This window comes from Sus scrofa, chromosome 9 (genome assembly GCF_054392235.1).
Source record: "Sus scrofa isolate SSC_HxYL_T2T_F1_AM1 chromosome 9, Sscrofa_HxYL_maternal_Yorkshire_Landrace_v2.0, whole genome shotgun sequence".
Taxonomy (NCBI): Eukaryota; Metazoa; Chordata; class Mammalia; order Artiodactyla; family Suidae; genus Sus; species Sus scrofa.
The window spans coordinates 1,931,507-1,946,492 of record NC_139391.1 but is presented as its reverse complement, the minus strand read 5'-3'; the positions used below and the strand labels follow the sequence as shown (position 1 = coordinate 1,946,492).

Here is a 14,986-nt window from a genome sequence, read left to right as displayed (position 1 = left end):
TACAATGAACTTCTTTGCAGAACACATACTGACTCACAAACTTTGAAACTTTAATTTGGAATTCCTCTCTCTCTCTCTTCTTTGCCCTATCCAGAAAATGGTACTTCTCCTTTTCAATACATGTCTTGTTTGACTGACAGAAACTCTAACCTTCGTGATTAGCCAGGCACTTCTTTTACACATTAGCTGTCAGAAAGTAGAACGGTCATTTGTTATCCATCCATTTCCAAGAGACTCGACGTCCTCCTAAATATCGTTTAATTTCACTTAGAGCATAGCTACGTAAGGAATGGACTGGATTCAAACTGCCTGGGGTTCACACCTTGATTCTACCACTTGCTGTGTAAATTTAGGCATGTTACCTAACATGGTAAAGTCAATGTCTTCTGTAAATAGAATAAAAACATATAATATTTTGTCCAGGGAATTAAAATAGAAATAACGATATAAAATTCTTATCACTGTGTCCATCATTTAGTAAGGATTAGTAAATATTGGCTATTACTTGAGTTCCCATAGCATAATCTTTATATATCTCAATATTTTTGTTATACGGATCATTACATTTTGTGTTCTCATGATCCTTAATTTTTGAAATCTTTAGCTTTTAAATCACATTAAGTACACGTTATCAAAATATAATATTAAAAGTGTACATTATTTCAAGCAGGTTTTCTAGTGTTTTTGCTAAGAACAATTTTTTTTAAAATATAGAAGACATCACATATACATACAAAAATCTGGACTCTAGAGTAAAAGAACTCCAAATTTATCTTGGGTAATTTATGTGCTTATAGTAACTTCTATATGTAATAGGAAACATGGAATCATTGAACCACATCTTCTCTAATGCAGTGTTTCATCGCAGGTTCATTTGGCAGCAGCTGTGTCATCTCATGGGTTCCCTGGGGGAGGGGAACCACACTGCAGTGACAGAGTTCATTTTATTGGGCTTAACAAATGACCCAACCCTTCAAACCGTCCTCTTCGTGATCATCCTGTGTATCTACCTGGTGACCATATGTGGCAATCTCAGCACAATCATTCTTGTCAGACTCTCTCCTCAGCTCCATCACCCGATGTATTTTTTCCTGAGCCACTTGGCTTTTGTTGACATGGGCTGTTCATCTTCTGTCACACCCAGTATGCTTGTAAATTTCCTGGTGGACAGAAATACCATCTCCTACCCTGGATGTGCTGTCCAGCTTGGTTCAGGTGCTTTCTTTGGAACACTTGAGTGTTTCCTTCTGGCTGCCATGGCATATGACCGCTTTGTGGCCATCTGCAACCCACTGCTCTATTCCACGAAGATGTCCACACAAGTCTGTGTTCAGTTACTCCTCGTGTCTTACATGGGTGGTTTTCTCAATGCTTTCGCTTTTACGATTTCCTTCTATTCTTTACTCTTCTGTGGACCAAATCGGGTCAATCACTTTTTCTGTGATTTTGCCCCCTTGCTGGAACTCTCCTGCTCTGATTTTACTGTTCCTGCCGTTGTCCCCTCATTTATAATTGGTTCCATCATTGTGGTCACAGTGGTTGTCATAGCCACTTCCTACATCTACATCCTCATCACTGTCCTGAAGATGCCCTCCACTGAGGGAAGACACAAGGCCTTCTCCACCTGCACCTCCCACCTCACCGCGGTCACTCTGTTCTATGGGACCATCACCTTCATTTACGTGATGCCCAAGTCCAGCTACTCCACTGACCAGAACAAGGTGGTGTCTGTGTTCTACATGGTGGTGATCCCCATGCTGAACCCCCTCATCTACAGCCTCTGGAACAAGGAGATTAAGGGGGCTCTGAAGAGACAGCTTGGCAGAAAAACATTTTCTTACCGAGGCCTGCTCTTTTGTAGGAACTGATGTAGTAAAATGCCGTAAGTACAGTAACAAGAAGGAATCAAGTAGCTGTGATCTAAATATATTGGTCCACGTGTAATTAACCTATATGGTGCTTTTTGGTAATGGTTCGGAGTGGGTTTTCTGATATCACAGCATAAATCAGAGGTTATCTTTAATAAAGTAAAATTGAAGTTATCATTATGAACAGAAATTTGTTCACACGAAAACATGTTTGATCTGCTACGCAGTCTTTCCAAGTGGTATTGATACCTTTTCAAACGTTCTCTGCTGTCAGTTAGTGGTCTTGTGTCTCCACGCCTTTCGGACTGTGTCCGTTTCCAACAGCGGCTTATCCTGAAATCAGCGTGGTAATCACAGTTACGACCGAGTACATTCTGAGGGGTGACGACCCGGGGAACCTAGACTGTAAGGGCGCTGGAGACGGTCTTCTCGCAGGGAGGTTATCCACTGGAAATGGGGTTTGTGCACACGTAAATTCTGGCCTGTGTTCCTGATCTCTAGCACCAGTCCACTTACAGATAACCCTTAAGGAACAGGATGACCACCTGTGAATTCTTCCGTCAGGTCAAAACAGGTGACCTTTCTGTGGCTATAAACGGGTTTCTTGAATGGCTAGGAAGTAGGCAAACAAGCTCTTTAAGTGGCTTGTTCGTGGTCAGATGCACAGGCCATTGAAGAAGCTAGAGGGAACTAGACTGTTTCCTCTCCGAAGTTTAACCTAACTGTATATAAGGATGATGATGATATTTATTTCTATTGCCCTGTCCTCTTCTTAGTGCTTTAAACTGAAATATATTTTTTATTATTTTATCTTAATTTATTTTATATTATTTTTGCTTTTTAGGGCTGCACCTGCAGCATATGGAGGTTCCCAGAACAGGCGGTCGAATTGGAGCTATAGCTGCTAGCCTATGTCACAGCCACAGCAATGCAGGATCCGAGCCACGTCTTTGGCATACACCACAGCTCATGGCAATGCCAGATCTTTAACCCGCTGAGCAAGGCCAGTGATCGAAACTGCATCCTCATGGATTCTAGTCACATTCGTTAACTTCTGAGCCACTATGGGAACTCCTAAACGGAAACTTTTTTGTCTATTGAATCACAAGCATAAAATCATCTACAACTAAACTAATTATATACCCTTACAACTTGCTCCCTCCCAATTCTCCTTATCGCAATTAGAGGCATAGTCATTCAACAAATGTGTTGATTCAGAAACCTGATGGAGGGCTATTACTTATTTTTCTTCTTGCCCTGTGGTCTATTTTTTCTTCTTTTTTAGTTTTTAGATTATAGTTAACTTACAACTCTGTCAATTTCTGCTGTACAGTAAAGTGACCCAGCCATATACATTCTTTTTCTCATGTTATCCTCCATCATGTTCCATCACAAGTGACTAGACATACTTCCCTGTGCTATCCAGTGGGACCCCACTGCTTATTCACTCCAAATGCATCTACTCACTCCAAACTCCCAGGCCATCCCATTCCCTCCCCTTCCACCTTGGCAGCCACAAGTCTGTCCTCCATGTCCATGGGTTTGTTTTTGTTTTTTTCTGTAGATAGCTTCATTTGTGTCATATATTCGATTCCGGATGTAAGTGATGTCATACGGTATTTTGTCTTTCTCTTTCTGACTTACATCACTTACTTCAAGCAGAGTATGAGACTCTCTATTTCTATACATGGTGCTGCAAATGGCATTATTTTCTTTTTCATGGCCAAGTAGTATTCAATTGCATACATGCACACATCTCCTTAGTGCATTCATCTGTCGATGGACATTTACTTTGTTTCCATGTCTTGGCTATTGTGAATAGTGCTGCAGTGAATATATGGTGCACGTATCTTTTCAGTGAACGTTTTGTCCATATGTGTTCCCAAGAGTGGCACTGCTGGATCATGTGGTAGTTCTACATTTAGTTTTCTGACCTACCTCCCTGCTGTCTACCAGAGTGGTTGTAGCACTTTACGGTCCCACCAACAGTGTAAGGGGTTCCCTTTTCTCCACAGCCTCCCCAGCATTTGTTATTAGTTGACTCGTTACAGATGGCCATTTGTACCCATGCGAGTTGACACCTCTTCAAAGTTTTGATCTGGATTTCCGTAATAATTAGTGATGTTGAACATTTTTTCATGTGCCCGTGGGCAATCCATGTCTTCTTTGGAGGAATGTCCATTCAGGTTTTCTGCCCATTTTTCAATTGGTTGGTTTGGATTTTTGCTGTTGAGTTGAAGGGGGTGTTTGCATGTCTTGGTGATTATGCCCCTGTCAGTGCGTTTGAAAGTATTTCCTCCCATTCCAGTTGTTTTCTTTTTTTTTTTTTTATGGGTTCCTTTGCTGTGCAAAAGCTCGTGAGTTTGATCAGGTCCCATTGGTTTATTTTTAATTTTATCTCTATTGCTTTGGGAGACTGACCCAAGAAAACACTTGTACAGTTGATGTCAGAGAATGTTTTGCTTATGTTCTCTTCCAGGAGTTTTATGATATCTTGCCTTATGTTTAAGCCTTTAAGCCATTTTGAGGCTATTTGTGCCTGGTGTGAGGGCGTGTTCCAGTTTCATTGACTTACATGCAGCTGTCCAGTTTTCCCAGCACGACTTGCTGAAGAGACTCTCTTTTTTCCATTTTATAGTCTTACTTCCTTTGTCAAAGATTAACTGACCATAGGTGTCCTCGTTCATTTATGGGTTCTCTATTCTGTTCCATTTGTCTATGTCTGTTTTTATACCAGTGCGGCACTGTCTTGATTGTGGACACTTGTCTGAAGTCTGGGGAAGTTATGCCTCCTGCTTGGGATTTGTTTTTCAGGGTGGCTTTGACAATTCTGGGTCTTTGGGGTTCCATATAAATTTTTGGATTGTTTGTTCGAGTTCTGTGGAAAATATCATGGGTAATTTGATAGGATTGCATTGAATCTGTAGATTGCTTTGGGTAATATGGCCATGTTTATGACATTAATTCTTCCAATCCAGGAGTATGGAATATCTTTCCATTTCTTTGAATCCTCTTTAGTTTCCTTGATTAATATTTTATAGTTCTTGGCATATAGGTCTTTCACCTCCTTGGTCAGGTTTATTCCTAGGTAATTAGTTTTGGGGGGTGTGATTTTAAAAGGTACTGTATTTTTACATTCCTTTTCAAAAACTGTACTGTTCTTATACAGAAATGCAACCGATTTCTGAATGTTAATCTTGTAACCTGCTGCTTTGTTGGATTCATTGACCAATTTGAATAGTTTTTGTGTGGATTCCTTAGGGGTTTCTATATATACTATCATGTTTTCTGCATAGAGTAACAATTTTACCTCTTCTATTCCAATTTGGGTACTTTTATTTCTTTCATTTGTCCGATTGCTGTGGCTAGAACTTCCAATACTATGTTGAATAAAAGTGGTGAGAGTGGGCATCCTTCTCTTGTTCCAGTTTTAGTGGGTTGGCTTTCAGCTTTTCTCCTTTGAGTATTATAATGGCTGTGGGTTTGTCATAATGGCTTTTATTAGTATCTTTGTCTGGTTTTGGTATTAAGGTGACAATAGCTTCATGAATTGTTTCTGGGAATGTTTCTTCAAACGTTTGAAATAGTTTAAGGAGGATGGGCCTAAGTTTTTCTTTGTGTGTATGGTAGAATTTTCCTGTTAAGCCATTGATCCTGGACTTTTGTTTGTAGGGAGTGTTTTTTATTACATACTCAATTTCATTTCTAGTGCTTGGTCTGTATAATTGATCTTTTTCTTCTTTTTTAATTTTTATGTTTTCTATTCTATTTGACTTACATTGTTATGTCAATATCTGATGTACAGCAAAGTGACAGTCATTCATATATATATATAAATACACATATATTCTATTTTTCACATTGTCCTCCATCATGTTCCATCACAAGTGATTTATATATAGCTCCCTGTGCTATACATCAGAATCTCATTGCTTATCCAGTCTAAGTCCAATTGACCTATTTCTTTTTGATTCAGTTTTGGCTGATGGTATGTCTCTAGAAAGTTGTCCATTTCTTCTAGATTGTCAGATTTGTTGGCATGTTATTGTTCATAGTACTCTAACTTTTTATGTATTTCTGCAGTGTCCATTCTTTCAAATATCTGTACTTATTTTCTGCCTCAGGTTACTCTCCCGTGAAGTACTTCTACCTGAATGTATATTTTTCCATCAACTGGGTGACACCTCTTAAGGCTTATAGGCATCAACCTAAATGTTGCTGCCCATCCTCTTGGAAGCCTGTTTGAACTTCTAGGCCAAATTAAGTACACCTGTTATCCTCCCTGCCCCCACAGAGACCTGCACTTTTTCAATTTTTTTTTGGAATACCCAGTGCACTTTCAGCTACAGATCCAGTATTTGTTTTCTTCAAAATGCTGGAAGCTTCTCATAGATATTACATGATTTTTCCCCCTTCACCATGGATCTAATTTCCACACAATTCTTGAAACACAGCAGCTTAAGTGCATATTGGAAATGAATAAGTTAAAAAAGGAGAAAGAACACGTGGCTGAATAACGTTTTTTCTCTGGTATGAACCACTGACTCTGTTGCCATTTAATCTGTTGAATGTCAGCTTGATTCAAGTGATTGAATTTTATGTCTGATCCTGCTATAACTCTGACAGGTTTTTACATGAACGCATGCTCACCACAATTATACCACTGCTTTGATGCTATTTAACTCAGGCTGGCAAAAATAAATTGCAGCCTAGTTTAATAAAGTTTTATAGTCACTGTCTGCTGAATAGGGTCTCCCTTAGGTCTTGGAACGGATGGGGCATTAAAATATCTAGAAGCCAAGTGTTAGTGAGAGAAGTGCCAGCACGACTATTGTTTAGCCAAGGATCTGATGTGGTTGTTTACTACCTTCCAGTTACTGTTCTCAGTGACTTCTAAGAAGTGACCCAATTGATCTTCAAAAGAGAGTTTTGTGTTCAATGTGTATATTACACAGGATATTACTGATGCACATAAATATTAACTAAAGGTTCAAGTTCATGTCTATCTTCTAACACCCTGACTTCTTAAGGTGTATGTTTTTAAGGCACATTCTCCCACGTGTCATTGTAGGCAACTCTCCCTTCAATGTAAGAGTGCAGACTTCCGCATCTGGATATGTCACACAAACTTGCGTTAGACCAAATTTCTGGTACAAAATAAGAACATAGGTGAGTACTAATAAATGTTTGGAGGCATAGAGTTCTGGATCCATTGAGGATGAAGTATTCCTCTCAGGAATACGGAAAACAACCCTGGATGTAACACAACAAACAAGCACAGGAAACAGGAAAATGGACAAAGAGGAGGCAGACTCCTAGGACTTTGGGACCTGAGGAACAAAACAGCAGCAAGTCCCTGCATTTTGTTATCACTTCTGTATATTGATCAGGGTGCTACCACCCAGAACAGCCAAGAGACACAGACAAGAAGATCTCCAAGAAAAGCCTGGCCCTCCTGGTCAAAGAACTGGGAGGAGAGTGACCGTAACAGATCAGAAAAACTTTTGGTAATACCCACCCTGCTCTAGACAAACACGGATGGAAAAATCATACTCGTCTCCCTACCCTCAGGTTTCAGTGGGACCAAGAAGGGAAAGGACCCTCCCTGCCCCCCAACACTCTCTGAGTCCCCTGCCAGGGCGTTGCCAGAGGGGCACGGGGGAGAAAGGAGCCTCTGCTGCCATTTGGTACCAATGAGGCTTCGTGGGAGGGTGTGAGGTGGGTTAAAGGTACTGTGATATCCCACCTCCAAGCCTACTTATACAGGGGCGCCTATGAGGAGCTGAGCTTCCACCTCCTCCTGCCACCACAAAGCAGTGTCAGCTAGCTCTCCGGGCCCCCCTCCCAAGGGACACTAAACTCAACAATGGGCTGAGCTTAGAGGAGTGGAGGAGTGCAGGTCAGCGTCAACACGTACTAGGGCAAAGACCAGAGAGCCAAGGAGGAGCTGAGAATTCGCCTCACTCTTCTGCAAGGAGGCCATGGGAGTCAGCGCTCCGTTTCTGACAGAGCTCTGTCGGGAGTGCTCAGCAGGAAGCTGGACGTGCCCCTCAGCTGGTGGTTGCACTGACACCTCGACAGGGGGACTTCCGTCTTTAAAAAGACTGAATGTCATCCAGAGTCCCAGACTATAATACCCTCAATGTCTGTGATGCAATCCAAAATCACTGTCCTACCAGATGTCAGCTTTCTGAATGCAGGATATGTCAAGTCCCTGCTTGTCAAAAGCAGTGAATAGCTACAACCTACTGGGCGAGGAACCTCAAGTGTGCCAGCGTGATATTTGACGCTCAGCACAAATGGATCCCTAGGCACTGCTCTTGGCTCGGTTTCTCCCATGTCCCTCCACCGACCCTACACTCAAACAGACAGTAGCACTCTTGTGTTTCAAACATACTTCAGTCCTTCAGGTTGCTGTTCCTTCGCAGGTGGTGGCCCTCTGCCTCAGTTTCCCTTCCTCCCCTTGCTTCTCTTCACCTTTTACTCATTTTTAGGACCTAGCTTGAATTACCTTGGTTCTTTGCCTCATTGTCACCCACATTTTCTGGAGTCCAGGGTCCCGACTAAAACGTGTCTCCTGCATTCTACTCTGTCATTGTCGGATTTTGGAATAGGATCTATTCTTTCTTCTTCCAGACCCATCTTCCACCACCATCCGTTTTGTCCATATCAAATCTATGGTCATGCTCTCTCTTTTCATTTCAGCCAGTCTAAGATACCCTCTGCTTCCAAACCAGGTAATTCTAAGAGCCTCTAAGCCTCATTGTGTGCTTTGGTTGTAGTATCTCATTTATACTCATGTCTATCCTAAGATGTAAATGCTTTTAGTAAGAACATGTTTCAAATACAGAAAGTATGGTTTAGAGAGTCACTTAATTTGCCAAAGATGATAGATCTGGTAAGAGTACCATCTGTGTACCATATGCACAGAAAGGGAGTGGGAGTCCACAGCCCCATTTGCGTGGCTAGTGTTACTACTTCCTTCAGTGCAAGTTCCCTAGAATGGCATTCACGGTCTTGTCCATACCCTCATTTCCTACCACTGAAGATGGTGAAAAAAACAGCAAACTTCTAAAGTGCTAGCAGTAGTTTCTTAGAGTCTAAGAGAAAGAAACCCTCATTTTGTCATGTTAGATACCACCTAATTTATTGTAGACTCAGGTCACATGACATGCATCAGTGGCTGTTTACTAAGGGTCACATCAGTCTCTAAAGGAGAGCTTTGTCAAAGCAGGGCCTCTCTACTCACATCTACCACATGTTCTTGGTAGGACTCGACAAAGAATTCTCCAGAACATGAGGGTACAGGTTCTATGAATAGGCTTTCTCATTAATTTTTGTTCTGACCTTTTTTTCTAGTGTGATACTTTTCACATATTTTGATGCTAAATTCACGTGTTTTAAAAATACTCTTCGAGTATTACAGTAATGGTAGAAGCTTATGTCAATAGGACATTATCTCCTGTCACCCCATCACCTGGTCAGGCAGTGAAGAATAAGATGCCTAGGACATTTCTTTCAGCCTTTTATTTATTTTTCACAAGCATTGTTCTTTTTACTGCCATGGTCTTTGCCTTGAGGTTGCTGTCCTCTTCTACAATTGTTATTTTGCAAAGCTTCCCCAATACTGTTTTCTGGGCTCCAACCCTATCAGGAATAGGGAATTGACAACATTCTTAATTCCTAGATTATCTCTGCCCATTATTTTCTTTAGTCCTTTCCAACTGGCTGTTAACATCGTCAGATACTGGATTATTAGAAGACATAGAATAATACTTACCATAAAAGAAAAGGACCCCTTTAACGGCAATGTTCTACAGAAGAAAATTGCTTTCTATCCTTTTAACTTCATGAGGCATTAAGCTAGAAGAATTTTAGAGTCTTACAACTCAGATTGTGCATTCTGCAAGACTTCTTGAGATTTCGCATATCTCATAATTCAGGCAGAAATTTTAAAAATTTGTTTTCTTTGGGACACCTGAAGTGAGTCCCCTCCAACATTAGTCTCATTAACATAAGAGGTTGTATCTTCTCCATTCCTTAAAAACGGAGCTCACAGCATAAAAGTTCTAATGAGCGTTCTCTGAACAATGGAGACTGTTGCCTTAAAACTGCTGCTTTAAATATCAGGAGTCTGTGCTTTGTGGACCTTACACCCAATGTAATGTCCTCTACAATGGCTTAAAATCCTGATCTGCCAAAGAGAATTTCTAGTGAAGTTTGCACTTATAATGCTGAATAACAATGGAAGTTGGAAACTCAACTTGCTAAAAATCGTGGCACGTAGATGATTGCTCCAGGGATAGTTTATTTCTTGCACAATATCATCTCTTTCACATTCTAAAAATTTGCCAGGTCCCTCGGGACGCCTCTGTCCTATACCCAGAGAAAGAGAATGCCGTGTCATGAGAAGCTATTGCCTGGGGATACATTCAGAGGAAGAGTAGGAAGAAGATTAAGACAGTATAGGCACTGTGACTTCTCTCACAGAGAGGAACCTGCTCTGAAGGAAATCCTCTTTCCTCCAAATCCCCAGTCACTCTACTGGCATTTATAAAATCTGCAAATACCTTCTAATTTCCTCTCTCATCAGCCTGGGAGTTTTCCACCATCTGTACCACCTTCTTTCTAATGTGCTACCAAGTCTTCCCTCCAATATCTGCATTCAGAACCTCAACACTTTATGCCAACCAGTCAATACACCTTCTTCTGCTTAATGTCTGTGCTTTCTTCATGTACTTTGTTCTGTCTCTCCTAAACTCCCATGTCCTAAGTTCACTCATCCAAACCCTTGCCCATTTTTTTAATGTTCAGCACAAATGCTACCTCATCCAAGAAACCCCTACTTAAGTATTGCATAAAAACCAACAAAGAAATTGCAAACTTTAAGAATAAATTCTGTAAGGAGAGACACCATTTTGTGCCTTTTCTCCAACTCCATGACCAGGCCGGTGAAAGCTTCATCTTCGTTGAGAACCAGCTGCTAATGTATTCTTTTAAGAATTGCTCTTGCTGGAGTTCCTGTCGTGGCTCAGTGGTTAACAAAACTGACTAGGAACCATGAGGCTGCAGGTTCGATCCCTGGCATTGCTCAGTGGGTTAAGGATCTGGCGTTGCTGTGAGCTGTGGTGTAGGTCTGTGAGCTGTGGTGTAGGTTGCAGATGCGGCTTGGATCCTGTGTTGCTGTGGCTGTGGTGTAGGCTGGCAGCTGCAGCTCTGATTAGACCCCCTAGCATGGAACCTCCATATGCTGCAGGAGCAGCCCAAGAAATGGCAAAAAAAATACTCTTGCTTGGCTATACTGAACATAATTGACTGAAAATATCTGGGAGTTCATCCTTGGGTTACCCAGAGTCAACAGGTTAATGGCATAGTATTTGAAAATAATTATGTGAAAACCACTCTGTTGTCACATGGTAGGACAACCCTGTTCTTTGTGCCATTCGTGCTCCAGTGCTCCCCATGCCTTGTCCTGCCTCTCTCTCCCTCTCCCTCTCTTTATAGTTTTCCCCTAAATTCACTCCTCACTAAATCACTTGCATGACAGTCACAGTTTAAGGTCCTGCTTTTGGAGAACTTGTCATAAGACAAGTCTCAGTGCATACATATGAATAAGGACTATATATACTTTATTATGCCCACTCTAAATCTTTAAAAGTTAACAATATCAAGTCCTTAATGCTGGCTTGGCATCCTCCTCCCTGAGGAACTAGTTACAGCCCTTAACCATCATTACCAGTCATCTGTCTCACAGACTGAATCTCTGCCTCCAAGTCTTACTGTACTTGCTCTTTGCACTGCTGGGATTTATACTTCCTGCTAAATAGCTCTGATTACTAGAGATGGGTAGTTTTTTTCTTATGCAGCTATTCAGGGAAAAACTCATGAATTCTGACTTTATACCATTGATTTTCTAGGGATGCCTGTGATACTTTCTGCCAAAGACAGATGGGGCTGCATGCTGATGCTGCTCTGTGTTTCTCTGCCCTAAATTATCTATCTTTGCTACTCTCTTCATTCACTCCTTTTCCAAACGCATTGCAAGTCAGCTTCAGGAAGAGTAACAGAAATAACAGTGTTATTTACTGCTAAAGTAATGAAGCTACAGACACCATCACTGCCTCCCAACTATCAAGCTTGAGGAAATATATTCAGTTAACCTCAAATTACTGAAGACTGCTTTACTAATTTCCACCAAGGGATAGAGAGGAACAAGATCAGGAACTAAACAAGGGTGTTCTTTTCCCCCAATATTACTGTACATAGTTTTGGAAGTCCTAGCTATGGCAATTAGAGAATAAAAAGAAATAAATGGAATCCAAATTGGAAAAGAAAAGGTAAAAGTATCACTCTTTTCCATACCTAGAAAACCCTAAGGACACTACCAGGAAACTGTTACATATGATCAATGCATTTGGTAATGTTGCAGGATACACAATAATACACAGAAATCTATTGCATTTCTATATATCACCAATGAAAAGTCAGAACAAGAAATTAGGGGAACCATCCAATTTACCATAACATACAAAAAGTAAAATACAGAGCAAGAAACCTACCTAAAGAGAAAAAAGACCTGTACTCTGAACACTATAAGACACTGATGAAAGAAATCAAAGATGACACAACTAGATAGAAAGATATACAGTGCTCTCGCATCAGAAGACTCAGTATGGTCAAAATGGCAATACTACCTAAGGCAATCTACAGATTCAATGTAATCCCTGTCAAATTACCAATGACATTCTCTACAAAACTAGAGAAAAGCATCTTAAAATTTGTGTAGAAACGCTAAAGACCTCAAATAGCTAAAGCAATATTGAAAAGAAAAAAACAGAATTGGAGGAATCAGGCTCCCTGACTTTAGACTCTACTACAAAGCCACAATCATCAAAAGAGTACAGTACTGGCACAACAAGAAAAATATACATCAATGGAACACGATAGAAAGCCCAGAAATAAACCCAAGCATGTATGGTCAACTACTCTACAACAAAGGAGACACGGACACATGGTGAAGGAAAGATAATCTCTTCAATAAATGGTGCTGGGAAAACTGGACAACTGCATGTAAGAGAATGAAATTAGAATATTTTCTAACACCACACTCAGAAATAAACTCAAAATGGATTCAAGACTTAAACGGAAGGCCAGATACTATAAACCTCCTGGAGGAAAACCTAGGCAGAATGCACTTGGACATAAGTCACAGCAACATCTTATTTGATCCACCTCCTAGAATAATGAAAATAATTACAAAAAATAAACCAATGAAAAAAAGACAACAATAAACCAAGAAAACTCAATAACTTTTGCACATCAAAAACGAAAAGATAACACGTGATGGTGTAAAATCTTTGCAAATGATTCAACAGACAAAAGTTCAGTCTCCAAAGTATACAAACAACTCCTACAACTCAACAACAAAAAACCCAAGTGAATAATGGGCAGAATACCTAAATAGCCATTTCTCCAAAGAAGACATACCGATGACCAACAGGCACATGAAAAACTGCTTAACATCACTAATTATTAGAGAAATGCAAATCAAAACTGCAATGAGGTACCACCTCACACCAGTTAGAGTGGCCATCATTCACAAATCAACAAAAGCAAATGGTGAAGAGGATTTGGAGAGAAGGGAACCCTCCTTCACTGCTGGTGGGAATGTAAATTTGTACAACCACCATGGAAAACAGTATGGAAATACCTTAGAAAACTAAATATAGAACTACCATATGACCCAGCAATCCCACTCCTAGGCATGTATCCAGAAAAAACTTCCATTCAAAAAATACATGTACCCATATTTTCATCGCAGCCCTAGTCACAAAAGCCAAAATATGGAAACAACCTAAATATCCATCAACAGATGTATGGATTAAGAATATGTGGTTCATATATATAATGGAGTACTATTCAGTCATACAAAGGATGAAATAATGCCATTGGCAGCAACATGGATGGAACTAGTTATCCTCACACTAAGTGAAGTAGGTCAGAAGGAGCAAGACAAATACCACATGATATCACTTATATGTGGAGTCTAAAAATATGGCACCAGGGACCTATTTATAAAACAGAAACAGATTGTGGACATGGAGGGAAGACATGTGTTTGCCAGCAGGGAGTGGGGAGAAGGGGGAGGCTGATGGTTGAGTTTGGGGTTAGTAGATGCAGACTATTATATTTAGAACTGATGGGTGATGGGTCCTGCTGTTCAGCACAGGGCAACATATCTGGTCACCTGGGTAAGAACCTGATGGATAATGAAAAAAAAATGGGTGTGCACCTGTGACTGGGTCACTATACAGTAGAGTGGAAACTGAATGAAATTTAAAGCAACTATAAGAAAAATTTTAAAAATAGTTTAAAATCAATTGGCCTGCATGTATAAGGATGTTTCCAATACATATGTGGGTTTATTTATGAAATGTCTTTTTCGTTTCTGTAATCTATATGTCTAAACCTGCCCCAATACTGTACTGTCTTGATTAGTTTAGCCATACAGTAAGTCTTGAAGTCATGGAGTACAAACCCTCCAACTCTATTTTTTGCTTATTAATATTACTTTCATTATGCTGATTAGTTTGCACACTCACATAGTATCAGCCTGTCTATTAATACAAAAAGTTCTTATAGAATTTTGGTCTATATTGCACTGAATCCATACATCAATTTTTGGAGAATTGGCTCCTTAAGAATTTTGAATCTTCCAATCCATGAACATGGTATGCTTCCCTTCATTTATTTATGCCTTCTTTATTTCTCTCAGCAGTGTCCTATAATTTTCAGTAAAACTTTTAAAATATTTGTTCTTAAATACTTATGATTTTAACATATCATAAAGTTCTTTTTAATCTTTCCATTGTTTATTGAAGTGTATAAAAATAAAATTCCTTTTGTGTATTACATTTGTATTCTGTGATCTTATGGATGAGTTATACGTTTTGTAGATTTCTTAGAATTTCATGCATGAACAAAACATTTTCATCTGAAGACAGTTTTACCTTTTCCTGTTTGATCTTCACACTTAAAAAAAATTTTTATTACCTTCCTTATTTCGATAACTGGGATCGTCAGTGCAATGCCAAATATAAGGGATGAGGCTGGGCGAA

The 14,986-nt window shown here is 40.0% G+C and overlaps 2 protein-coding genes across 2 annotated transcripts in view; one reads left to right on the top strand and one right to left on the bottom strand.

The window, feature by feature from the left end:
* The window catches only part of OVCH2 (ovochymase 2), a 500,449-nt gene that overhangs the window by 131,460 nt on the left and 354,003 nt on the right, over positions 1-14,986 (bottom strand). The gene's annotated exons all lie outside the window — the stretch shown is intronic.
* LOC110262318 (olfactory receptor 5P76-like) lies at positions 897-2,419 on the top strand. Its single transcript, XM_084978271.1, has 3 exons — positions 897-1,857; positions 2,193-2,273; positions 2,370-2,419. The coding sequence occupies exons 1-3, from the start codon at positions 897-899 to the stop codon at positions 2,417-2,419; spliced, it is 1,092 nt and encodes a 363-aa protein (XP_084834397.1).